General features: G+C 33.1%; 2 protein-coding genes across 3 annotated transcripts in view; one reads left to right on the forward strand and one right to left on the reverse strand.

Annotated features, from left to right (window-relative positions):
- Nucleotides 1-26,328, forward strand: part of LOC127706344 (tyrosine-protein phosphatase non-receptor type 5-like) — a 72,219-nt gene extending 45,891 nt beyond the window's left edge. For both annotated transcript variants that reach the window (XM_052210907.1, XM_052210908.1), the window contains 6 exons: nt 4,987-5,063; nt 8,938-9,075; nt 10,244-10,363; nt 11,512-11,672; nt 12,532-12,645; nt 21,152-26,328. In XM_052210907.1, the coding sequence (XP_052066867.1) occupies nt 4,987-5,063; nt 8,938-9,075; nt 10,244-10,363; nt 11,512-11,672; nt 12,532-12,645; nt 21,152-21,269 (728 nt within the window). In that variant the 3' untranslated portion in view covers nt 21,270-26,328. The remainder of the gene's footprint in view (nt 1-4,986; nt 5,064-8,937; nt 9,076-10,243; nt 10,364-11,511; nt 11,673-12,531; nt 12,646-21,151) is intronic.
- LOC127706341 (uncharacterized) lies at nt 13,207-17,382 on the reverse strand. The gene is made up of 2 exons (XM_052210891.1): nt 13,620-17,382; nt 13,207-13,290 (listed from the first exon to the last, which is right to left on the reverse strand). Exon 1 carries the CDS (start codon nt 17,311-17,313, stop codon nt 14,047-14,049), a length of 3,267 nt encoding a protein of 1,088 aa, XP_052066851.1. The 5' UTR covers nt 17,314-17,382; the 3' UTR covers nt 13,207-13,290; nt 13,620-14,046.
- Nucleotides 26,329-27,966: the final 1,638 nt, after the last annotated feature.

The following is a 27,966-nucleotide window of genomic DNA, read 5'->3' on the forward strand; positions in this document are numbered from 1 at the left end:
ATTATACACTATAAGTTCATATGACAAGACAACACAACATTGAACAAAAATCAAGATAATTTTTTTTGTCATGAAAGGAAGTTCAGTAAAAGAATGCTTGATGTCTTAGCATTTACCCCATAGTACTATCGAAATGCAGGAAAGGACAACTTCTATTCAAAACTCTTGGGGTGGAAGGGGGTGGGCAACCTCACAACAAAATTCAGGCAACAATACAGCCTTCAATGAAACTAAACCTAAATATTGAAAAACTACACTTTATAAATGTATAAACTAAATGTGGTAAACCGGTCTGAGAAAATATATAAATCTTTTGTGTCATTTTAAAAAAAAATTACCAACTGTATTATGAAATTATGTCACAAGTGCTAATAGGCGAGTGACTTTAACCATTAAATAAAATTTAAATGCACCCACCTAACACACGGCTAAATTATATATCATTTGAAAGCTACACATCTGTACTATCTGTTTTGCCCGGTCGTAAAAAAATTGTACGGTGCAATTTCCGTCAAATCAAGATCAAAGGCCAAGGACGAATAAGTGCATATTTTCTAAGATTTCAGCTTGATTGCATAATATAACCATTTAAACTTTTAGCAGAGAGATTAACGGTCATTAATCAAATGCATTTTAAAATATTTAAAACGTGTTTTTGATAGACAGCACATGTTTCCTGAAATTCGAGTAAAAGTTAACAAAATGTGTGAAAACCCAAATTTTTCTTTCTGATGCAACTGCTAATCACTTAAAACTTTAGTAAAACCTTGTAATAACTATCAAAGAAGTTTTTGACACAATAAATTTCCTAAAATTATGCTTACTTCTAATCAAACAGCAAATCATAACAACTCATGCAATTGCCCAAAATACCGCCATCTGCGAAAAAACAGCTTTTAAGCATTTCTTCCTATTTAAACATTGTATGTGGTCAATATAAGAATTAATAGACAAATTCTTAAGAATCTGAAAAATTTAAAGTAAAACAATATGTGTGCGAATCATACTATTGCTTGAAATAAAGGGGGCGAAACAAAGAGATTACAATCTGCATTGTAACTACCAGACTGAAATAAACATCTTTTGACTTTTCTAATTGTTTGATTTGTAGCTTCATTATAAATATTGATGTAGTGAAAAGACCTTTTATTTATTTAATGTGAACCATAAAAAATAAATTGAAAATTCAGACAAAAATAAATAATAAATAAATTGATGAAAATTGAAATTTAAAAGAATTTAAAAACCAGTAAACACATTATAAAACTTGACTTCTTGATTGCTTGAATTGCGTTGTTCATTGTTTAAATGCATTAATTCATCAAATAAGAATAATTTTGAAGAAAAAAATCCATTAATACGCGACGATTCTAGTTACAACTAGACTTTCTGAAAATAGCTTGAATGACTAGTTCATTTTTCATACGAGGATGACTTCATGCAAGAGCTTCTGATGACGACTGAAAAGAAGCTACCATTATCTTGAAACTTCACTTTCCACTATATAGATGATGACATCTCGCTGAATAGTGCCAAATTTGTCACAATGTTGGACTCGTATTTTCCATTGAAATTTAAAAAAAAGACTCAACAGATATAGTTTACTCTAACACTTATCTTGAAATCGATGATGAGGGTTGGTTGAGAACAAGTTTTACGACGACTAAAGAGATGAGCATAAATCAACCCATAAAACACTCCTTACTAACCAATTATAAACTTTTCATTTCTATGTAGCAATATTATAGCATATCTATACTATTAAAGGAGGAGACAGATTTCATTGAGCCTCAACTCCTCTGAAACAATAACAAGTCGGAATATTTATGATATGACGTATAAATGTAGGGTTTTGCATTTTCTAAATTTGTCTTTGCATGCTCAGTCGACGTACTGCCCGCAAAATGAAATAAAACTCTTTATTTAAACACTTGCCCAATTGTAACGCGATTTTGCGGCATCTTCTTGTGGAGTATATATCTCCAAGTTGATACAATATTCCAGAGCTTGCATTTACGTTTACGATTGTCGTGATAGTGCGTAACTGCTCACAATGAAGATATTAAATAAAGGCAACTATAGTATACCGCTATTCAATAGTCATCAATCGATTTACTAGTAACTGAAACAAATCCGGGTCACAAACCAAAACCGTGGGAAACGCATCAACTATAAGAGGAACACAACGGAATAACAGAAACACTGAACTGCTACAAAAACAAACATTAACATACAAAGAAACAGATTATTCGATACCAACTGCCATATGCCTGACTTGGTACAGGACATTTGAAGAAAAATGGTGGTTTGAACATGGTTTTAAACCAGAGTTCAAATGCAAAGTTGAAATCATCCCTTTGAAAATTTTATGGACGCCACTACGAGTTGGTTGATAATTATGAAATATCTGTTTTGCCAGATGACGACTGATAAGTTCCAATCGACGTAACCAAAATACCGTCATTTCTGCCTTGAATGTCACCTACCGAATAAGGCTTGGCACCGGGGTAGGAATTACACGAGACACAAGACGGGTGTCACATGTGGAACATGATCTGCTCACCCTTTTGGAGCCCCTGAGTTCACCCCAAATATTTTTTGGGGGTTTGTGTTACTCAATCTGTAGTTTTATATGTTGTGTTTTGTATACTGTTGCTTGTCTTGTTCGTTTTTTGCCCGGCTTTGTCAGTTCGTTTTCAATTATGAGTTTGATGTCCCATTGATATATTTCGTCACTCTTCAAGTAGTAAAAAATTTTAAAATTGTAGATCATTGTAGTTAAATGTATCATGATAACGATTTGGTTCTATATATATATATATCACCGTGAGCAAATTAAGTTATTTTCGCGGATATTTGTCTTATTGCGTTAATCTTCTTCACTTTACTTTGAGGCGATTTTTTTGCCGATTTTCATTACTGCAAGTTAATATCTAAAGTGAAATAATACCAAAGGGACAATCAACATCTCAAACCACGAATCAAATAAACTTATTTAAAACCATGAACAAAATAAAATTAAAGTCCAAGAGACGAACAACAGTCCACAAAACACAGCATAGCATGAAAACGATCACTGCCTAAAACAGCGAATGATTTTATGAGGTCAGGAAGGTATTCAACTTTTTCATTTTTTTATTTCACAACAGCTTATAGTGTTTTACATACACAATACCCTGCATTTGTATTTTAAAAGCTTATGTTGAAAGTACTCAATCCTATCTCTATACCTTTGAAATTTGGTTTGTGAGAATAAAGATATATAGAAGCATCTTTTATTCAAATAATTAAAGAGATTAAACTTCTAAACACATTTAATATGTCTAACACGATTTTAAACTAAATAAGAAGCAGCAGCATTATATGTAGTTCGTTTACATCCCGCTATAGACAACCAAGTGTTTCTGAACAAGGTTACTTATTTCAATGTTGCCTACGATTTAGTCGCAAAGTCATGTTTGCATTTAAACATGATTAAAAAAAGTAAATAAGTTTGACTTCGTAAAAAACATATTTTTACCTCAATTAGCTCGTATATATTCTTTTCGAACTTTAAATACCCCTTCTTTTATTATGGAAAATCATTCTCCTCCCTGATATTGACAATTAGCGATGTGCTATCTTAACATAGAATAACAAAATAATCGCTATTTGCAGATGGCAGATTTTTGGGCAACTGCAAACACTTCAATAATAGAAGGCTGTTCTATGAACAATAATTAATAATTGCATCTTAAAATTACAAAACAAATATTCCTTGACCTAAAACATATTATTTATTTATTTTTTTAACATACAAATATCGATCCCCCAAGATATATTTTGCTCTTGGAACAATTTTTCATTTTTTAAGGATTTGTGATGAATTTCAATTTTCAGGAAATATTGCGCATATAACCTTATTTTTTGTTTGATTTGGAAATAATGTATTATGTTATATAAAGTTCATATGATCTTTTGAAAAATGTTATGGTACAAGAATTAGAAAATGGCTTTTTGTTTAGTAATCGCAAAAATTGGAATGTTTTTTCATGACCTTTGACCTTGATTTAACAGAAAATGCACTGTACGATTTTTTTACGACCGGACAAAACAGAAAGTACAGATTATTAGCTTTCGAATGATATATAATACAGCCGTGTGTTAGGTGGGTGCATTAAAGTCGTTAACTAAGCGTCTTTTTGAAATAAGTCACTTGCCTATAATTTGGTAAATATTATTAATGACCATGTATGTGACATTTTTTTATAAAAGTAAACAATTATTTTATGTTTATGTCACAACACTTGTGTCACAAGATTTCATATAATCCTTTTAATTGTTTCTGAAACAAAAAAGTTCATTTAAAATTGCTTAAGTACTCTTTATAGAGTAGGACATTATATGATTACCTTTATACCAGCTGTTAAGTACAAGTCACATTCAACATTCACTGTTGAGGCTTTCCAATCGAAAATTGTATTTTAAAACCTTTTATGTGTTTGTAGATGATATTTGTGTTTTATGACTATGACATGTGTTATGTAGATGGTATTTGTGTTTTATGACTATGACATGTGTTATGTAGATGGTATTGTTGCTTTATGACTATGACATGTGTTATGTAGATGGTATTGTTGCTTTATGACTATGACATGTGTTATGTAGATAATATTATTGTTTTATGACTATGACATGTGTTATGTAGATGATATTTGTGTTTTATGACTATGACATGTGTTATGTAGATGATATTTGTGTTTTATGACTATGACATGTGTTATGTAGATGATATTTGTGTTTTATGACTATGACATGTGTTATGTAGATGATATTTGTGTTTTATGACTATGATATGTCTTTGTAGATGATATTTGTGTATTATGACTGTGACATTTTGTGTTTTGTAGAAGAACACATAAGAGTTATGCTATTTGTTGTATTTGACAATAACATGTGTTTTGTATATGATATACCTGTTTTATGACTATGTGATGTGTTTTGTAGATGAACACAGTAGAGTTATATTACCAGACAGTGAATGGGATCCACTCTCATCATATATCAATGCAAATTATATTAGGGTAAGACTACAGTTTATTTAAAATAATTTTTATGTACTTAGTATTGCAGGGTTGCTGTTCTCTATATCATATCTGATTTAAGTTAAGTTGTTTGTCATTGTATATCAATACTTCTTATATCCTAAAAGAGCAGTTGCATTTTCATACATGCTTACCATTATGAATAAACTGTTCACAGAAAATAAGAGATAAGGTGTATTAATTCATGACACAAAATTCCTACTCAGTTGCATAAACTCACAGTAATAGTAAATTCATAGGACAGGAATAACACTTTAATACATGTTCCTCATCTCAGAGTGTCAGTGAAGCCATTAATGCTGATCAAAAACTTGCAGCTCATTACTAGTTCAGGAGAGTCCATAATTTTTGTCGAGCCTGCGACTTTTGTCGCAGAAAGCTCGACATAGGGATAGTGATCCGGCGGCGGCATTAGCTAACTTCTTAAAAGCTTTATATTTTAGAAGGTGGAAGACCTGGATGCTTCATACTTTGTATATGGATGCCTCATGTTACGAAGTTTCCGTCAGTCACATGTCCAATGTCTTTTACCTCATTTTCATGGTTCAGTGACTACTTGAAAAAAAAGTTTACATTTTTTGTAATGTTAAATTCTCTCTTATTATAAGTAGTAACATAACTATATTTGGTATGTGCGTACCTTGCAAGGTCCTCATGCCCGTCAGACAGTTTTCACTTGGCCTCGACCTCATTTAATGGATCAGTGAACAAGGTTAAGTTTTGGTGGTCAAGTCCATATCTCAGATACTATAAGCAATAGGTCAAGTATATTCGGTATATGGAAGGACTGTAAGGTGTACATGTCCAACTGGCAGGTGTCATCTGACCTTGACCTCATTTTCATGGTTCAGTGGTTATAGTTAAGTTTTTGTGTTTTGGTCTGTTTTTCGTATACTGTATGCAATAGGTCAACTATATTTGGTGTATGGAATGATTGTAAGGTGTACATGTCTTGCTGGCAGGTGTCATTTGACCTTGACCTCATTTTCATGGTTCAGTGGTCAAAGTTAAGATTTTGAGTTTTGTTCTTTTTTTCTAATACTATATGCAATAGGTCAACCATATTTGGTGTATGGAAATATTTTATGATCTATATGTCAGTCGCGCAGGTTTTATTTGACCTTGACCTCATTTTCACAGTTCATTGCTCAGTGTTAAGTTTTTGTGTTTTGGTCTGTTTTTCTTAAACTATAAGCAATAGGTCAACTATATTTGTTGTATGGAAGAATTGTTAGCTGTACATGCCTGCCTGGCTTGGTTCATCTGACCTTGACCTCATTTTCATGGTTCATTGGTCAATGTTTAGTTTTCTTGGTTAATGTTAAGTTTATATGACAGTTGTAATAAAGCTTTATATTTAGGACTATCAACACAATATCAGTGATTAGTAAAGAAGGCGAGACATTTCAGCGTGTGCATTCTTGTATGAATTTAGCCTTGAAATAACATCATTAAGGTCAACTATCTATTAGTACTGAACTGATGCCTATTGTTAATTTGATAAATATAAAAATATGATGATGTAGTATAATTGCCCAATGAGACAACTTTCCACCAGAGACCAAATGGAAGTTAGCAACTCTAGGTCACTGTACAGTCACCAACAATGAGCAATATGGCCAAGCAAGTGATAAAGGGCCCTGACATGACAAATGTAAAACAATTCAAGTGAGAAAACTAACAGCCTGATTTTTCTACAAAACAATAAACAAAAAATAAATCTGGTATACAGCAACAAACAACAACCACTAAATTACAGACTCCTGATAGGTTTGGTATTCACAATCACTGTTTCGATCATTTATTGCACATAAAATGTTAATGAGCTGATCTCCCTTGTCAAACTACTACTGCCTATCACCTGTATGGATTTAAAGCCTTTTGACGAATGACATTGTGTAATTGCGGACATCATCTACTGTATATGCAGAAATTATTACGTGCATTTATTATTGCGATTTTTGAAGAATGGACAAAAATGCAAGATTAATTATTGCAATTTCAGGAAAATCTGCATATAGATATATATATCAGATATCAGAATGTGAGTTCTTATTTTAAGAATTGAATGCTTCTTTTTGTAAATTCAATGGGGTGTAAAAGCGTTGACCGAAGTACATTTTGTATGAAGCGTGGAAGCGCTTCATTCTAAAAATGTACACACAGTCAACGCTTTTACAACCCTATGAAATTACTAAAAGAAACATTCAATACTTATTACATTTTTTCGCTATGATCATGAAAACACGATTACTATCATTTTTTTCTTTTATTTACCTGTGCACTTTATTGTGGAAACGTGTGTCATCATGTATGTTACAATTCATGAAATTCATTTTGAAATGAAGAATGACGCAAGATTGCTGTTAGCTAATTAGAATAATGTACAATAATGAAACATACATCTAATGTAATTATATTGCCATAACCACAAAGAGGCATTATTCGCATTAATAAAACCTCACAATAATTTCTGAATTTACAGTATCCAAATGTGACAAAAAAGTTTGCTGGTTGCTTTAACAAAACAAACTATAATATACTGTTGAATAATTATTATTTGTTGGGTATTAATTTTCATACAATTTAAGGGTTAAGGTAAGCCATGAATTTAAATGTTGAACAAAATAAAAAATGTTGTTAAAACAATGAAATCAAGGTTGAATGAAATACAATTAACTTGACAGCATTTGGTAGCAAAACATACAAAATAAATCCTGTTGCCTTGTGTTGTTGAAGATGTTTTATTCATGGCCCTTTGTTAATCTGTTTATAAAACAGCTTGACAGAATTCAACCAAACGACATATTCTTTTACAGGACACGGAGTTGTGCACATGTTATTTATATTTTTGATCTGAATGATGTTTTCGGTCTATAAAAAAAAAATGGACTTCTTCTGAAAACAGTTTCTTAAGCCACAACTTCTGAAAATGGCTGGACAGAATTTTACCAAACATGCAAAGAATAGTCAACAGGAGTTGTGCACCTGCTATTTTAACTTTCAATTTGATTTATTCTAGGAATTTCCATACCAAAACATTGACTTACCGGTAGCTGTTAATCCTTATATTATTTAGAGAGGGCAGGCAGCTGTTAATCCTTATATTATTTGGAGAGGGCAGGCAGCTGTTAATCCTTATATTATTTGGAGAGGGCAGGCAACACACATCTTCCTTGAAAGACTCAAACATTTCTTTTTGTAGGGATGTCAATAAAAACCACTGAAATTCATTGCAACACAAGGCCTAATGTTATGTTATTTTTCTCTTGTGTAGGGATATGAATGTGAACCACACACCTACATTGCCACACAAGGCCTAATGTTATGTTATTTTTCTCTTGTGTAGGGATATGAATGTGAACCACACACCTACATTGCCACACAAGGCCCAATGTTATGTTATTTTTCTCTTTTGTAGGGATATGAATGTGAACCACACACCTACATTGCCACACAAGGCCTAATGTTATGTTATTTTTCTCTTGTGTAGGGATATGAATGTGAACCACACACCTACATTGCCACACAAGGCCTAATGTTATGTTATTTTTCTCTTGTGTAGGGATATGAATGTGAACCACACACCTACATTGCCACACAAGGCCCAATGTTATGTTATTTTTCTCTTTTGTAGGGATATGAATGTGAACCACACACCTACATTGCCACACAAGGCCTAATGTTATGTTATTTTTCTCTTGTGTAGGGATATGAATGTGAACCACACACCTACATTGCCACACAAGGCCTAATGTTATGTTATTTTTCTCTTGTGTAGGGATATGAATGTGAACCACACACCTACATTGCCACACAAGGCCTAATGTTATGTTATTTTTCTCTTGTGTAGGGATATGAATGTGAACCGCACACCTACATTGCAACACAAGGCCCAATGTCACATACCATTGTAGATTTCTGGAGGATGATTTGGTATGAAAAGTCACCAATCATTGTCATGATTACTAAACTTAAAGAAAATAATAATGTAAGTACAAGTAATTAATTATAATGAAAACTTTATATAGATATATAAGGTTTTGTAAAAGTCGTAACATTTTAGGAGCAGCCATCTTGGAACATTGATTGTTTACAACATGCATTTTCTGTATTTATTTGCCGTTGTGTGAATATGTTTTGAGAGCCTTGATATATTCTTTCAATTGCCTGGGATTCTAGCCAAGTCTACTCTGCATCGGTAGTGAGTCAGGATACCAGTTAAATTCTTGCTGATGCTTTATTATTGTGGATTCGTTATTATTCGTTGGATACCAATTTTGCGTGGATTTCATGGGTAAAGGTCAACCAAAAATTTAAATGTTCAACGAAGTATGAATTTTCCATAGGCTTGTATGCAGACCACACATATAAAAAAATCTTCAAAAATACAATATTTCCTTAACCCATGAAAATGAATTAATCCACAGTATGTGGAAATCAGAACGAAAATGTTAGATTTTTTATGCTATTTCATCCTTGTTTCAAAATAGAAACAAAGAATTTTCTTTTCATGCCCCCTCCCCCCCCCCCCCCCCCCCCCCAGTAGCAGAGGGGGCATTAATTAAGTTTTACCCTTGTCCGTCTGTACAAAACACAGATCACGTTTGAATTTTTGTGGCATCACTTTTACGGTTCTAGAGTTCTGCCCCTTTAAAAATGGAGAAATTGCTGAAATGTTCGTTTCTGTTCTCTAACTTAAGTTTGCCTCAACTAAATGTTATGAAACTTATGCACAATGCTAATTACCACAAAACACAGATCAAGTACAAATTTGGGTAGCGTCACTTTGACAGTTCTTAATTTATGTCCCTTTATAACGTTATGTGCAAGCGGGGGCATCATCTGTGTCCCATTGACACATTCCCCATTTATTTTATTTTTTTTAGTGGGGAAAATTATTTTTTAAACTAACAATCCATAGTCATCGTATTTAAATGGATTGAAATATAAACACAGCGGCCGATTTACATACTAACAGTTATGAGAAATATAAGCCCGATAGTTTGCCATTAATGAAATGCAAAATACTGGTAACTGTGTAAGTCTTTGACAAGGAAAACAATAATAATAGATGTATTTTTCTGCTACATTATGTGTTTGCTTTCTGTCAAAAATGATAGCATCTTATATAATTTTTGTACATGTGATATTTGTAGATTAAATGTGAGAACTATCTACCAGAGGACAATAGTTCTTGTACATTTGGTGATATAGAAGTTAAGGTTGAGAAAGTGAAAGTAAAGCAAGGATACACAGTTAGATATTTAACATTAAAGGTAGGTGTCTTCTTTAAAGTGAAAGGAAGTAAAAAAAATTCTAAAATTACATGTAGTTGGTCTTTGAAAGTTTCAAACAATAGATTATTATAACACAGTTAATTTAATCTGTGTATTAGAGAGTCACAAGTATTGTTACTGAATGTACTAAATAGAAATAGAAATACACTGTAAAATAAATCATTCTCTTCTAAATTCATTGTCAAAAGTGCCAAGATTGAATGACATATCATGAATATTAGCAGGGGCCTCGGTGGCCGAGTGGTCTAAGTAGTTATTACTGTAATCACTAGCCAGTCAACACTGAGGTTGTGATTTCGAACCCCGCTCGTGCGGGTGCACTCGACTCCAATCTTAATTGACTAGGATTGTCAGTTTTCCTATCGAAGGTAGGTGGTTTTCTCCGGGCACTCCGGCTTCCTCCACCAATAAAAACTGGCCGCCACGAAATAGCCCAAAAGCGGTGCTTAAAAGTGGCGTTAAAACACCAAAAATCAAAATCAAAATCATGAATATTAGCTGCTTTCTGATTATTGTAAGGTGGAAAATTTTGTGAGGGTTTTATTTTCGCTTACTTCACTATTAAGATAAAATTGTTAACTTTCTTCTCGGTAAATTTTATCTTTAAAGAAGATCAGATTAAGAAAACGATTGATTGACTGATTGTTAGATTTAGTGCCAATGTGAGATCTATTTTCTATATCGTGGTGGTAAGTTTTTATTGGTGGAGGAAGGCAGAGTGCCTGGTGAGAATCACTGACCTTCCGCTGGGAACCTGACAATCAAAAATAAGAAAAATGTGAAATAAAACCAGGCAAACTGGTTTAGCCTTTGATGTCGCGAAATTTAAACTCGACGAAAAGAAAATGTTTTAGAGTTAACACAAAAAACTTTTGCTCCTCAGATTTAATATTTTACATGTTTTGGTCATAATTCGATATAAGTTTAGAGAGAGAATAAAACTACTGATTCATAATTTATTTTAGTGTGATGCGGAATGTTACATGTATTACATTACTGGCACATATTTGTTATTGGATTGGTCTGGATATGTCACATATGTTACATTTTTTGTACAATTTTTGTATACTTTTAGTGTGATAGAGAAATGCAATATTTATGTTACATTACCGATTGTTCTATTTTAGTGTGATGGAGAAATTATACATGTCTTACATTACTGGTACACAGCATGGCCTGATCACAAACCACCACAGTCAGCAAAAATGCTTTTAGAACTAGTTAAAGATGTAGAAAATAAAAGATTAAAAATACAACCCAGTAAAGGACCAGTTGTGGTACATTGTAGGTAAGGGATAATTTCAGTTTTGGCAAACATATATATTTTCATGGTATATTATCTTTTACATACATTCACTGTTTTATAATGTTATGATAAATTATTGGGATATGGTTGCAGTATTTTTTGGATACTTTAAACTAGGTTTCTGTTAATCTCAAATTAAGTAAAACACTTAACTAAGAAAATTACTAATTTTATAGACACCTTTTTATTCGGCTGTATAATGGTATGGCGATGTTGTCGTCCTTGTCTGAAGACATTTGGTTTCCAGACAATAACTTGAGTATAAGTGTATTGATTTCTATGAAATCTACAAGGTTCCATACCACTAAAGGATGGTTGGGATTGATTTTTGGTGTTATGGCCCTAACAGTTTAAGAATTTGGGCAAAAAAAGGCCAAAAGCAAACATTCTTCTGGTTTCTGGACAATAACTTGAGTATAAGTATATGGATTTGTATGAAATTGTACCACAAGGTTCCATACCTCAAAAGGAAGGTTGGATTGAATTAGGGGTTTTGGACATACCCACTTAGGAATTAAGGGCTAAAAAGGGGTAAAAAAAAAACCAATTGAATTGCTTATTTCTGACCAATTTCGAATGGGTTTAAATAATCATGAAATATTGGGTTTCTTTGATATGCTCAATCTCACCTTGTATTTAGAGTTTTGATTTTGGGCCATACAGATTGATTAAATACACAAACATTAGTATCTCACAAATAATAATGAATCCACAGTATATGTCTACTAATCAATGTTAGATCAAATCCTCATAACTGAAAACAAATCCCATTACACTTATTAGACAGTTGATGTATTGCTTTATTTTTGCACTTAATTTGTATGATGACTATGTTTTGTAGTGCTGGCATAGGAAGAACAGGATGTTTCATAGCTATAACCATTGGAATGAGACAACTAAAGGAAGAACACTCTGTAGATATACTGGGTATTGTCTGTCACATGAGAATTGATAGGTATTATAAACTTTATATATATATGAAAATAATGAGATGTGGTACGATTGCCAATGAGACAACTATCCAAAAGAGTTCAAATGATGTGGATAAAAGCAATTATAGGTTACTGTACGTCTTTCAATCCATACCATATTGGCATATATAAAAGGCCCTGATGTAGTCTCACCTGAAAATCTAAAGGTAAGTTAAACTTGATATAGTCTGTCACATGAGAATTGATCTGTAAGTTAAACTTGATGCAGTCTGTCACTATGAGAATCGATAGGTAAGTTTTAACAAACTTTTATTGGCAGATATAAAAGGCCCTGATATAGTCTCACATGAGAATCGATAGGTAAATTAAAGTTGATGCAGTCTGTCACATGAGAATCAATAGGTAAGCTAAACTTTATAAAGTACGTCAATTGAGAATCTATAGGTAAGTTAAACTTGATGTAGTCTGTCACATGAGAATCGATAGGTAAGCTTAACTTGAAATAGTCTGTCACATGAGTATACCGTTAGGTAGCTTAACAGATAGTGAACCAACACTCCATGTGGCAGTACAAATCACTGAAGTAATCTTATCCAATAATGTTTAATATTGATATAATATACAGTTCAAGTTGTTACATACATGTGGTGAGTGCGTGTGGTAAAAAGCTACAATAGAAAAAAGGAAACCTTATACTAGCTGATAAAAAATACAATTTAAAGAATACACAGATAAAGGTAAATTATAGAATCAAAACAATGTATTTGTTTACCAAAAAGCTCGAGAAACGTAGACAAATAATCCTATATATGAAAAATACCAATATATATAGTCTTGACATAAAACAATATATCTCTGATGGGTTGCCATACTTTAGAAAAATATCCAAATATTCATGTGATATGTCTTGTACAATAAACTCTATAATATTAAATATATCTCAAAAATACACATGCATCTGTATAAAATAAACATCATATATCAAAAATTAACTTACATATTGGTCTGCCAGCATAGGATGACCAAGTTCTAGTTAGATTCAAAACATTTGTCAACCTTGTTGTGGTACACAACATCTATGAGTATACACAGGAAACAGGAAATTAACTCTTTAAAGTGAAAGTGAAAGTACTCATTAAAATGAAAGTACAGGTAATTATAAAAATAAAAAGTAAAGGTAAATTTACCTGGAATGAAAAGTGAAAGTAGTACTAAAATGAAAGTACAAATGTAAACAAAGACAATTAGACAAAAATTAATAAAGTTATCAAATTATAGAAGGAATGAAACAGCACACTCCCCGTCTGATATGAAAAATATCACCATACTCATAGAGCAAAAACGTTCTTATCAAAACAAACTTACCAGTGTTCAAAAATACTACATTTCAGTCAAATACTTGTTAAACTTCTTAAATAAAGGTCTCAACTATGACACAGTAAAACAATTTGGCTGATTGGGCGCACATACACACGATGTTGTTTGTCTCTTACAACCCTCAACTGAACTTTACGGATCAAATTGTCTCTACCGGGAAAAACACGTTCAACAAGACCTATTGGCCAGTTATTTCGATGGAGTTCATTGTCTTTAAGAAGCACTAAATCACCTACTTGAATGTTTTGTTTGATGTGCTGCCATTTGCGACGAGTTTGTAACGACTGCAAATATTCTTGTCGCCAACGTGTCCAAAATTTGTCTGCTAAAACCTGAACAAATTTCCACTGATTTGTGTAAACATCATGCGTGTTCAAATGGCTGAAGTCCTGAATATTTTCACTTACTTTCTGTGTTAGCAAAGTATTTGGAGATAAGATAAATGGTGAGTTAGGATCGGATGAAATAGGCACTGAAGGACGAGCGTTCATAATAGCTGTTGTTTCTGCCATGAAAGTACACAAGACTTCATGTGTGAGTCGATGATGTCCTGCTTCAAACAATATTGAGTCCAATATTTGTCTTGCTATGCCAATGAGACGTTCCCATGAACCTCCCATATGGGACGAGTACGGTGTATTGAATTTCCACACAGTTTTTTGTTCTTTCATGAATGATTGAAACAGTGAGTCCTCAACAAAAATAGCTTCTATGCCGAGCTCTCGGGCGCCGCCGATAAAGTTGGTTCCTCTATCAGAAAAGAATTCTTTAACATATCCTCTGATTGATATGAAGCGGCGAAGTGAATTTATAAAGGATGCGGTAGTCATCTCTTCAATTATTTCAATATGCACACCTCGACATGAAAAACAGACAAATAATACAGCCCATCGTTTTGAATTTGCGCTTCCACCACGAGTCCGTCTTGTAACAATGTTCCAGGGTCCAAAACAATCAACGCCAACGTATGTAAATGGTGGGCATGCTAAAAGTCTTTCTTCTGGAAGATCAGCCATTTTTTGAGACGAAAAAGTACCTCTAAACCTTAGGCATAAAATGCAACTTGAAACAATTGAGTATATCAAACGCTTGAGACCGGTAATCCAGTAACCAGCAGTCCTGATTGCGCCCTCGGTAATATGACGTCCCTGATGGTGGACTTTATCGTGGTAATGTAACACTAGTAATCTCGCAATATGGTGTTTACCAGGAATTAAAATAGGATTCTTTTCACCAAGTGTCAATGTAGAGCGATTCAATCTACCTCCTACTCGCAAGATACCATGTGCATCCAGTATTGGGTCAAGTTTTAAAATCGCACTATTTTTGGGAACATGCTGGTCGGTATTTAAAGAATCTATTTCGTGTTGAAAGAATTCCTTCTGTACTTGTCGAATGATCAATGTTTCGGTACCCTTGATAAATTCTGGAGTGTCCTTTTCAGCGCAAATATGCCAACCTTTGCAACGAGATGTAGGTGCACTACTTAATGTCTTAGCTATGTGTCTTAAGAGTGATAATGATCTAACGAGAGATCTCCAACTAGAAAACTTGCTGAATCGTTGAGAGTTAATCTGTAGACTGTCAATTTGTGTTTTACGTGAAACAATTTCAGAACGAATTTCCTTATCGTCTTGTGGTGATAACAACGGAAAAGATACCATATCAAAGGGTTCCTTGTTTAATAACCAATTCGGTCCGTTAATCCAAGAACTAATAACTTGCATGTCTGGAGAGCTAATAAATCTAGTCCCTAAGTCAGCTGGGTTTCTATCCGTTGATACATATGACCACTGTGAAGGTTCCGACACTTTATGAATCTTTTCCACACGATTACTGACATATGTGAAGAATCGACGGGTGGTATTACATATATATCCTAACACTACTCGACTGTCTGTATAGTAATGACAAACACTCGGAGACAGATTCATATGATGACATATCGCTTCTCCAACTTCCGTAGCCAACACGGCACCGCACAGTTCCAATCTAGGAATAGTATGACCTTTGATAGGTGCAAGTTTAGACTTTCCAGTAAGAAAACCTATAAACGCTGAACCAGTTTCATCAATTGCCTCTAGATAAGCCACAGCAGAGATTGCTTGTTCTGAAGCATCAGAAAAAATGTGGATATCAACTTGGCGTGTCAAAGAAATAGATACAGGAACAATCATACGCGGTATTTGAAAACAACTAACAGATTTCAAAGACTTCAACCAGTTTTTCCATTTTGTTGCATGATCAGTAGACAGCGGATCATCCCAATCAGTTCCTGGTGGAACAACTTCTCGAAGTAGAATTTTCCCACTGATGACTAGCGGCGAAATAAAACCCAACGGATCAAACAAACTGTTAATAGTTGAAAGAATGCCTCTACGGGTGATTGGTTTTTCATCATCATTGACACGAAAGATAAACATGTCTGTCTGTAAATTCCACGACAAACCTAAACTATGTTGAATAGGCAAAGTATCTGAGCAAAAATCTAAATCTTTTAACTCCTTTCCTAAGTCATCTAAAGGAAAAGCTTTCATTACCTCGATATCGTTTGAAATGATTTTGTGTAATCGTATGTTGCCATTATCCTTGAGAGCTTTTTGTGTTCTTTTCATAAGGTCAATTGCATCATCCTTGTCTGCAAATGAGATCAGACCATCGTCAACATAAAAATCATTCGTAACAAAGGAACGCACATCAGTGTCAGCTTCTAAAACAGCTTCACGTAAGCCATATGTCGCTACAGCAGGTGAAGGGGTATTACCAAAAACATGTGCTGTCATGCGGTATTCAATCAACGGTTTTGTAATGTCATTGTTCTCATACCAAAAGAAACGCAAATAATCTCGATGGTATTCATCAACATGAAATTGATAAAACATTTGTTCAACGTCACCTGTTATAGCAATTCTATTCTTTCTAAAACGCATCAGCACTCCAACAAGGTTATTAGTCAGGTCCGGTCCGGACATTAGAATACTATTCAGAGATATTCCTTCATACAGTGCTGACGAGTCGAAAACTCCACGTATTTGATTTGGTTTTTTAGGGTGGTACACCCCAAAAAGAGGAAGATACCAGCATTCTCCTGGAATCTCTTTTGGTGCCACTTCAGCTGCACCACTACTAAGCACTTTAGACATAAAAGTAACAAAGTGTTCAAGCTTTGTAGAGTTCTTACGCAAACTTGACTCTAAAATCTGAGCTCTTTTCCAGGCTTGGTAACGATTGTTAGGCATTTGTGGTTTCGGTTGTATAAATGGCAAAGGAGCCGACCAAAGACCATTCTCGTCTTTACGAAAGTGACGTTGCATTAGTTCTAGAAACTGTCTGTCTTGAACCGAGAGACCTAATTTGTTGTCTGCCGGTCTACGAACAAAAATTTGATCTTCAACATCATTAACTTTGATATTTAATTCACACAAAGGGAAAGTCGTGTGTCGTCCATCATTCAACACATGAGTTTTACGAACGTTGATTACAGAAGGAGCATGAACCTTCCCAAGACATACCTCTCTAATTTCAACCAATCCTAAAGGAAGTTTTTGTGCAAAAGGTTCTCCTTTACCACCAAGAATTTGTTCCGTTACATGGTGTACTTCAGGTAAGTCGCGTCCTATCAAAAGTTCAACTTTACAACTTGGATCTAGTGCAGATAAGTATGGAGAAATACGACGTAGATGCGGGTGTGCATTAGCAACATCCGGAGTCGGAATTTCCGGTAAATTACTCGGAATGGAGTCACATTCGATAACATCTGGCATTTCAAAAGTTGATTGTCCGTCAATTGAACATATACGAATACCACTAGCATATCTGCCTACCATAGTAGAGCTACCGGAACATGACGACAATACGAACTGTTTTTGAGAACCATGAAGTCCAAGTCGATCAAAAAGATCCGGCGTCGCAAGACTACGATTACTTTGATCGTCTATAATTGCATAGACACGAATAGACTGTTCAGGAGAAGCACCAGAGAAAACATCAACTAAAACTGTTTTCCCACACGAATGGCCGACACGCATATTTCCACACAATCTCGTACAGGCCGTTGATATTGTTTCTGTGGAAAACTCCCCGCCGTAGTCTTCATCAGTTTTTGGTGTACTGATTTTTTCGGTTGTGGGTGAACGATCTATGTGCATAGATGAAACATGGCGATTGCTTCCGCAAATTGAACATTTAACATTGACATTGCAGTTCCTTGATATATGGTCATTTGATTGACAACAACGGAAACATATTTTCTTTTCACGTAGAAAACGCTGACGATCCTGAAATGGTCGCTTTTGGAAACCGCGACACTCACTTAATGTATGTCCAGCTTTATGTATCGGACAACGATTATTGCTATCACGTATACGAGTGTCACTTTGAGCTGAAACCTCAACCTTCCTAGTAAGAACTGGATTCGAAGAACGCTTTGTATAGCTAGAAGTGTTCGAGTTAGAATAGCTAAAAGCAGGATCATTGCGAATTTGACACATATCTCTGATGAAATTGATAAAGAAGGAAAATGGCGGATACGGAACTGAATGGTTTTTCTTGTAGTTTGAAGCTTGTGTTGTCCATTTCTCTTGCAGAGAATAAGAAAGCTTAGATACGATCGGAGAAACACCTGATGAAGAATTAAAGTAACTCAAAAGTGTTGAATACATCGGATTTGCCATTGCAGACTCTATTTCACTTAGTATGTCTAGGAGATCGTAAAGTTTTGAGCTGTCCTTGTTTGTGATAATCGGGAAAGAATTCAATTTTTTCTTCAAAGCGTTTTCTACCATTTCTGGTCGACCATATCGTTCTTGTAGTCGATCCCAAATGCGTTTTAAACCTCTTGAAGGATCGTGTGCATTTGAAGCCCTAAGACTCTTAGCAAATTTCGACGACTCCGGTCCTAACCATTTTATTAACAAATCCATTTCCTCAAATGGAGAAACACAGAGTTCACCAGTAATATTTTGAAAAGATGCTCGCCACGAAGCAAATGATTCTGGTGTGTCATCAAAGTTTATAAAACGTGTCAACAGAAAATCTTTCCGTAGCATAAATTTTGTAACATCAGACATAACATTAATGTAGGGATTATTTGGTGGCAAGAAAGACATAGGCTGAGGTTGTTGATAGTTGGCAACATTTGATTGAAAATGTGATGGTTGACTAGATACGGTAGTATAAATCGGTTGACTTGACACTGTAGCGGAAATCGGTTGACTTAATATTGTAGCTGAAATCGGTTGCATCATCGATAATATTTCAGATGAAACAGGAGGAAGATTATTGTATTGAGGAGCAAACGGAGCTGTTACTGAAATAGACGGCTGATTATCAGAAAAGCCAACAGCACTTGTCCCTTGCTGTACACTATAACTTGGTAATGTTTCTACGTACTTGCTAACCTTGTTGTGTTTGTCCTCTAACGCCATTGGCAATTCTTGATCTTGTTCTTCCAAAATTCTGGCCTCTACCTCTGCTGCTTCAACTATTCCTTCCTGTTTTACAACGCTCATACTTGCTTCTATATCTGCTTTTTGCTTTAACAGTTCACCTTCTCTTTTAACATATTCCAAACGAACCTTTTCTGCCTCTGCTTTAGCTCTTTTATGACTCGCTGATGACCCAACTGTTGATCCACTCACTTCCGATAATTGGTCAACTAATTCGAGTTTCTTTTTCTTAATATCGTTATTAACTCTTCTGACGACGCTAATAGAACTATTAAAAAATTCATTGTGATCGTCCAACACTTTTCTGGATTCGTCCGTATTTGTCCTTTTTAAATAATTTTTATACTCCTCCGAACGACGACAAAATTCTTTAAAATTTGTATTAACATTTTTCTCTAAACTTCTATAATCCTTTATCATCTGACATGATGGAAGGGTAACAATTAAATCCTCCAATTTTGACCATAAATTATCAACTTTGTCCTTTAATTTCTCACTGTGTTCTTCAAACATTGCTTGACCTTTGAATGTTAGTTTCCTTAGTCGGCTTTCTGACATATATACTGCAATATCTTTTTACTATACCGTTAGGTAGCCTAACAGATAGTGAACCAACACTCCATGTGGCAGTACAAATCACTGAAGTAATCTTATCCAATAATGTTTAATATTGATATAATATACAGTTCAAGTTGTTACATACATGTGGTGAGTGCGTGTGGTAAAAAGCTACAATAGAAAAAAGGAAACCTTATACTAGCTGATAAAAAATACAATTTAAAGAATACACAGATAAAGGTAAATTATAGAATCAAAACAATGTATTTGTTTACCAAAAAGCTCGAGAAACGTAGACAAATAATCCTATATATGAAAAATACCAATATATATAGTCTTGACATAAAACAATATATCTCTGATGGGTTGCCATACTTTAGAAAAATATCCAAATATTCATGTGATATGTCTTGTACAATAAACTCTATAATATTAAATATATCTCAAAAATACACATGCATCTGTATAAAATAAACATCATATATCAAAAATTAACTTACATATTGGTCTGCCAGCATAGGATGACCAAGTTCTAGTTAGATTCAAAACATTTGTCAACCTTGTTGTGGTACACAACATCTATGAGTATACACAGGAAACAGGAAATTAACTCTTTAAAGTGAAAGTGAAAGTACTCATTAAAATGAAAGTACAGGTAATTATAAAAATAAAAAGTAAAGGTAAATTTACCTGGAATGAAAAGTGAAAGTAGTACTAAAATGAAAGTACAAATGTAAACAAAGACAATTAGACAAAAATTTAAAAAGTTATCAAATTATAGAAGGAATGAAACAGCACATGAGAATTGATAGATATGTTAAACTTGAGATAGTCTGTCCCACACATGATAATCGATAGGTGAGTGAAACTGGATATAGTCTGACACATTAGAATCAATAGGTAAGTTGTATTGGGTATAGTCTGTCACATGAGAATCTATAGGTAGAATATACTGGATATAGTGTTCGCATGAGAATTGATAATTAAGTTTTACTGGATGTAGTCTACCACATGAGAATTGATTAGAATAGAAATATATGGGATGTAAGTGAAATATTCCTATTCATATGTTCTGAGTATTTTTTTAGTAGGCAGTTTCAGATCTTTGAATGTGCACATTATCATTATATTTTGCTTTTTATTATAGAGGTGGCACAATTCAGACACATGAACAATACGAGTTTATACACCAGGCCTTATGTGAATATGAAAAAGAATTAGCTGAACCAGAGCAGACGACGGTGAATGGTTTCCCTGGTGATTGACAACATATCAGCAGCCAGACATCATACACATCACACAATCTAATCATATTTTAGTTCATCAAGGTCAACAGTATAGAATGTTTAAATGGCACAATGTTATGTTTTGAAATTCTATCTTTAAGTTTATATGAAAATTTCAAAGCAGTTTGAAACTGTTTTTTTTTTTTTTTTAATGATAACTACAATATGTAACATCACAAAGTAAGCCTTGCTTAAACATCTAGCAGTTTTGATTACAATAATGTTTCTACATATATTATTTTGCATATCAATAGGTTGAAATAAAAAGTCCTATAGTGATAAAAGACGGCTAGGAAGGCAGGTAAATACGAAAGTGACTGATAAAAATTTAGTGCAATTATTTGTGACTTATTACCTCATTTTATCACTCATGAGTGAATGGTATTTAAAGTGAGATTATTTTGATGCCCAGCCTACAATATTAGAGGGGCATTTTGTTTTCTGGTCTCTGCATCTGTCAATGCAGTATCAGGTTAAAATGTTAGTTCAGGTTAGTTTCTGGTCACATAGTTTGTGGTCACATCAACTAGAAACTTTGAAAGTACACAGTTTACTATGAAGTGAATTGTTCAATATATATGCCAAATTTTGACCCAAATTTCGTGATTCACTGAACATGATAGTGGGAGCGGGGCATGGAGACATATGCGCACATATTCTTGTTTGCTATGTTATAATTGCAAAATTTAGAATCATTTTTATTTAATTGTTAAACTTTATAGAAGGGATATATATTAAAAGGTGTCAGATGCTTGATGATATAAAGTGAAAAGTTTAAAGTTAAAAAAACATCGTTGGTAATAATGAGGTTGGAATGTTAGCATGAAAGCTAAATGTTCCATTGAATTGTAACTTAGCTTAGAAGTATATCAGGTAATATTGATATTTATCTCAAAAATTATTTATAATTTTTAATTTTTTCTTTGAAAAATTATCTCCGTTTACAGAGGTCAGTGTTGTACATTAAAACTCTATACTCATGAAAATTTTCATGAATTAAACAATTTTATTTTTTTTATTTTTTGCAAGATGTGCTTTCCGTTATTTACATGATGTACCTATGATTGCAAGCTTCATTAATCATGTGACCAGAAATGTGAGGCAAAAAACATCACATGTCAAACATGTGACTGTGTACATGTTTGTTAATGATACCTGTGATATGTACAGTTTTTATCCCTTTGTTTATGTGAAGAGTGCGCTGTACAATGTATTTGTGCTTTTGTATGCCTGTTTTTTTTAGAAAATCATATATCACCATTATGAAAATGGTTCAATATAAAATAGGAGACAAATTTGTTACAATCTGTTTTGTTTATGTTGTCATACTTCGTGAGATAGTGTAACAAGAGATATATCAGTTACACTTCTAATATGTTTATAACATTTCCTTAAGGTGGTACAAAACACCTTGACCAAAATTAATTTGGCTCGTTTAATTTTCTTAAAAGTTTTGACAAAATATTTACTTTGACCCTTGACAAAAATATCAAAATTTCAAACAACTTTAACCTCACACTTTATCGGAAAATTTTCATTGGATATATAGCAGTTTGACAAATGCTAATTTTGATCATTTAGAAGCTTAATATTTCCTTAACAATAGAACGTGATTAAAACATTCAGCTGATTTTCACAGAGTTATCTTCCTGTAGTGTTGTGTATCACCTTAAGGACCTATTATTTTGAAAAAATAGTTGAATAAAGGGAAATAAAATTTTAAACATGATGATATGTTATCTCATGGAAATCTATACAAATAGTCCATTTTCATTTACGAGAAAATGTGTTTGAAAGCTATAAAAAATTTATTCCACACTTGAATTTCTTTTTTCGTACATGCCTTCAGATTTATAAGTGTTTGATGGTATAATTCCAACATTTAACATTTTGTACATAATCATAAACTAACTTCATTCAACCATTACTATAGTGCTAATATTACATGTATTATGTGTCTGTCCTTATTATATATCAGTAATATACTAACAGTTTACAAATTTCAGAATGTGCTGATCCTTTTAAACAGAAGTACACTGGAAACTGTTAAAATATGTAATTAAAGAGAATGGATGCTTCATTCCCTCAGTTTAAAGTTCCACTGTACAATTTATAGATTGAATTGAAGTCCTTTAAGACAAAACATTGTATTTGTTGCTTTAAGTAATTTCATTTTTATTCAGGAACTTTTCATTCTGGTCTTGACCATAGTCTTTATGAATGAATTACTCAAATGTTAACGCCAACTGTGACCAATATTGCCTGATCTAACTTGTGTAAATTTAGTTTATTTATACTAAAATTTAATTTTATTTCATTGAATTATTTTAATTTCAGACTAGACTCAATTTCTGCTATATCATATCAATATTTTCTCCTCATCTGATATGTAGATATTGGTAGTTTCCTGTTGAGACCATTTAATTATACTTTCAGATGAAAATTTCGTGTGAAACTTTATTAAAACAGAATTTTTGAATAAAGCTCAGATAGTGATCAGTGAAATGGTTTACCTTGTAAGTTGGTGCATTTAACAAAAAGCCAAAGAAATGCACAGTCATAACGGTTGGACAAGATTAAACGATCTTGTTTTAAATTAATTTGGGAGATTTGTGGTCTATTTATTTATATTTATCATAATGTCCATGACATATGCCCTAAATCTCATTTTAATATATATACTGAATCTCCACGCTCATATGAATTGATCTGCAAATCATTCCATGATAATCTCATTAATACTACAAGCTGGTCTTGTAGTTCATTGTATTTTTAGTTTGATCTCTTAACGACCCACATGAAGTCATACCTCAATAATAATGCAATTTTTGCCGCTTTAACCATGTCTATAACAGCTTCAAGATCAGTAAGCAAAAAAAGAAAATGCAGATATTTTAATTGATTTAGGACATATAAAATTGCGAAAAAGATTTTTACTCATGTTAACCCAATATAATGAACAGGTGAAAATAATCAAATTGGTATTTTTGAAATGTATTATATTTTTATACTTATTGATGTCAATCAGTGATTTTACTGTAGCAAATTGAGTTTTTCAGCAATGTGTTAATGGAGCTGAAAAAATTATACTAGTGACAGTTAAATCTAATATTGACCTCTGCAAGTGTAAAAAACAATATGGTTATACCTATTTGAATGCAAATGCTAATTGGTATCTATTGAAGGAATTTTTACATAAAAGGAAACAAAAACTGTATTTTACTCCCTTGAAATATATGATGTGCGTTGAAAAAAGCCATTACAAAAAAAACAATAAAAAGAACCCTTCAAGTAAGTAAAATGTTAAATTTCAATATTAAGATGAGATATGAATTGTGAGGATTTCAAAGGCCAGAACTTTAATTTGTATCAGGGATTTACATCATTATCTAGTCTAAATTATTTTGTTTATTCTATAATTTCATCTGTAGAATAGCTCATCTGTCCATTAAATGTTTATTTAGATATTATACTGTAAACAGATGAGAGTTATTGTTATTATCTTTTTAAGTTATTAATAAATGTACTATTAAAATTCCTGTGTCCTGATTATTACACACAAGTATCTCATAAAATGTGCCTACTTTCATTATGAAAGCTTGACTTTCTTGACCTGTCAAACAGTGCTTTTGTATGTAGTGTTTGAAATAGATATGACAATTTCTTGACTAAAAACTTTTGTAAACAATTTGCATATTTAAATGTTGCATTTTATCTTCCGTCATTTTAAATCCTGCTCCAATATTTATAACATTAGAAATATACTATACACAAAGAAATGTCAGAGGATATTTTGTTTTTGTCCTGTATCTATAAGAAAGAGAAATGTATATGCATTCGAAATTTAATTTCAGATTATTATTTCATTTGTAGTATTTCTATTTTGATTTTTTCCTGAATTGGATATGGTTTTGCAGAAGGTATCTCTAATGCTAAATTCACAAGCAGACATAACTTCTGTTGTACATTGTATTTGAGATCAGAAAGATATTATATTCCTATGGAAATTATTAATTCTCACCCTGTTGTTTCGTATTGCTGATATGGACAGATATTCTTGTCTTGCCCAACCGCCTGGGTAAAAACACATATCTGCATCTTTTCAAACAATATTTGAAGGGTTTTGTATTCATTGTAACATTATTGCGAAATGAAAATAAATCAACCTCCAGGAAGAATGCATGACTTTTTAAAATCTGGAACCCTTTATGGTCTACCTTAACAGACGTCAGTTGTTACCTTCTGATAGGAAAGGTTATATTTTACCAAATCTTGAGAGCAGTTGATATGTTAGCCTATACCTCTATTATAAGTCCATTACTGAATCAAATTATAGCTACATTTTGATATAATTTAATGCCTTTATGTTTGTAAGCTTTAAATATGTATAATTAATCATCAAAGGAATAATACAGTGAAGTAAAAGCAAAAATTTTTATAAATACTGTGTTCATTTTCTATGTCACATCAACTTATTTTTTATTAAATTAAGCTGTACAAATAGAAAAGTGCTCTATAAGCCTAGCAAGGCTGGCTGATAATAAAACTGATTTTAACAAGCATGTGACGTTGTCATGATAACAGGTTGCACTTAGATATATACCAATTTCATCATAATAATAAGTGAATGTTGCGATATTATATTTTGAAAACAGATAGTTTTGCTGAACAAAATACATGGTGAAAGGTGGATAAAAGTCTCATTAATATTAATTTTTGCAAAAAGTTTGAAATGTCAGATTGACGTGTAGAAGAAAAAACAATCAATACTATCTAAATTCCTCTGATATAAATGATTTATTAAAATAATTTTAGAAAAAGTAACTATTAAGTAATTAAATGTTTGAACAGTATTGAAACCAAATGTATTAATGAAGGTAACTTTTAAAGTAGACATTTCTTTAAAAAAAACCTCTGAGAGTTCACTGTATAATTCCTTTGTACATCACTGTGATACCGGAGTTGGTACTACATCATTTACACCTTACTGTTGTATTGTATTGTTGTTATTTTGTGCAATAAAATAACCTCTCATTTATTAGTTTTTTTTCTATTATTTTTGAACACCTGAAGCCAACAGAATATCTTAATAGGACCCCTACAGTAAAGCGTTTATTTATCCTAAACTTTATGATGTATCTAGAATTATTGAACAGCTAAAGCCAATAGAATATCTTCATAGGACACCTTACTATGTATGATATGTCCATTTATCATAACTTATCCATTATTGAACTCTGATGCCAATAGAATATTTAAACTAGAAGGTCTGCTAAATATCTTGATCTTTTCCTCAAAGTTGACACAGATGGATGACGTCAAACTAGATTCTACAACAAACGTGATGATTCAACTTTTCAATCGTCCTCTTCCCATTTCTCAGAAGTAACATACCCTCAGACCCATTGTATGACGTTTATGACGTCTCCGTAGACAAAAAGAAGACTACTGGATTCGACAGTTGGGAACTGCGACACCATATGGTTGCAATGACAAAATTGATGGTATATGTATTTTATTTAGTCCTTCCTGTAGCTCAGTGAATGTGATGAACATTTTCAACTCTATTCCTCGACGTAGACGCAGTCATGGTCATCGTCATTATACATCATCTACTCTCTGTGATATTTATACAAAAGCCATTAGGTATTCATCACATTCGCATGAAGCTTTATTCATTACCCATTTCAAAACTTCATTGTCTGTACAACTTATGTTTGGAAACCACTGTTACAAACCCTCATTCAAACCAATACCATCTCGGATATTGCAAGTCACAGACTTTTAAAAGCAGTTCGCGTTGGAAAAGGAGAAAAGATCCTTTCTAAAACTTTCCTTTGCCAACAAACGTCTCGATGCAATCACCTTGGGCAATATCCTTCATCATAAATCAGTTCACTCGAAAATACCTCCCTATTTTTAACATCAGTCTACCTGTCATTTCTTATACCTATACCAAACCAATTGCAACTAAATTTTCAATTAAAACACGTGTTGCAGGATCCCAATATTGACGACTTCAAGTCTAAACCTCCTTATTGCACCTGTGCGACCTTCCCATTCATATATAATCCGGCTGGGCGCGTTATTACTGGTGACCTTAACATTGTCAATAACACTTCTAGGCGAAATGTGTTATCCAAAGGCCCGAAATATCGTGAGCCTAAATCCATCAATTGGAAACACAACTTCAAAATACTGATGGATTCAGTCGAGGATTATGCCAGGTAATGGGTTAAACGTGAGTTAGAAGACGTAGATACTCTTTCCGAATGGATTAAGGATGTGAGGTCGTTGATACAAATCAGAATTAAGAAACTGAATGGGTCTATGAATACCCATGCTACATCAATTTTTAAAGAACCAAATGTTGCAAAACACTTGTCCTACCTCCTTGACAAATATGTTGTCCCCACAGATAAATCCCCAAATAACATCGTTTTTGTGTGTAAATCACATTACATAAACTGCTTGATAAATGAATTAGGTATTGACAATTCACTTTGAAACTTAACATATACCCCACGCCACTTACCAAAGAGGAAATCCTGGATAATCATAGATCTGTTCTATGTTCCTTTGGAATTTCAACCAAAGATGAAGAACTGGATCTTCCTTCACTGTATTGGATACCTAAACTACATAAGTGTCCTTACAAACAACGTTATATTGCTGG

Source organism: Mytilus californianus, unplaced genomic scaffold (genome assembly GCF_021869535.1).
Source record: "Mytilus californianus isolate M0D057914Y unplaced genomic scaffold, xbMytCali1.0.p SCAF_6, whole genome shotgun sequence".
In the NCBI taxonomy this organism is placed as follows: Eukaryota; Metazoa; Mollusca; class Bivalvia; order Mytilida; family Mytilidae; genus Mytilus; species Mytilus californianus.

Bases quoted from the DNA above. Each gene is read 5' to 3' on its own strand.
- LOC127706341 (XM_052210891.1), bottom strand. From the start codon at position 17,313: ATGCAACGTCACTTTCGTAAAGACGAGAATGGTCTTTGGTCGGCTCCT.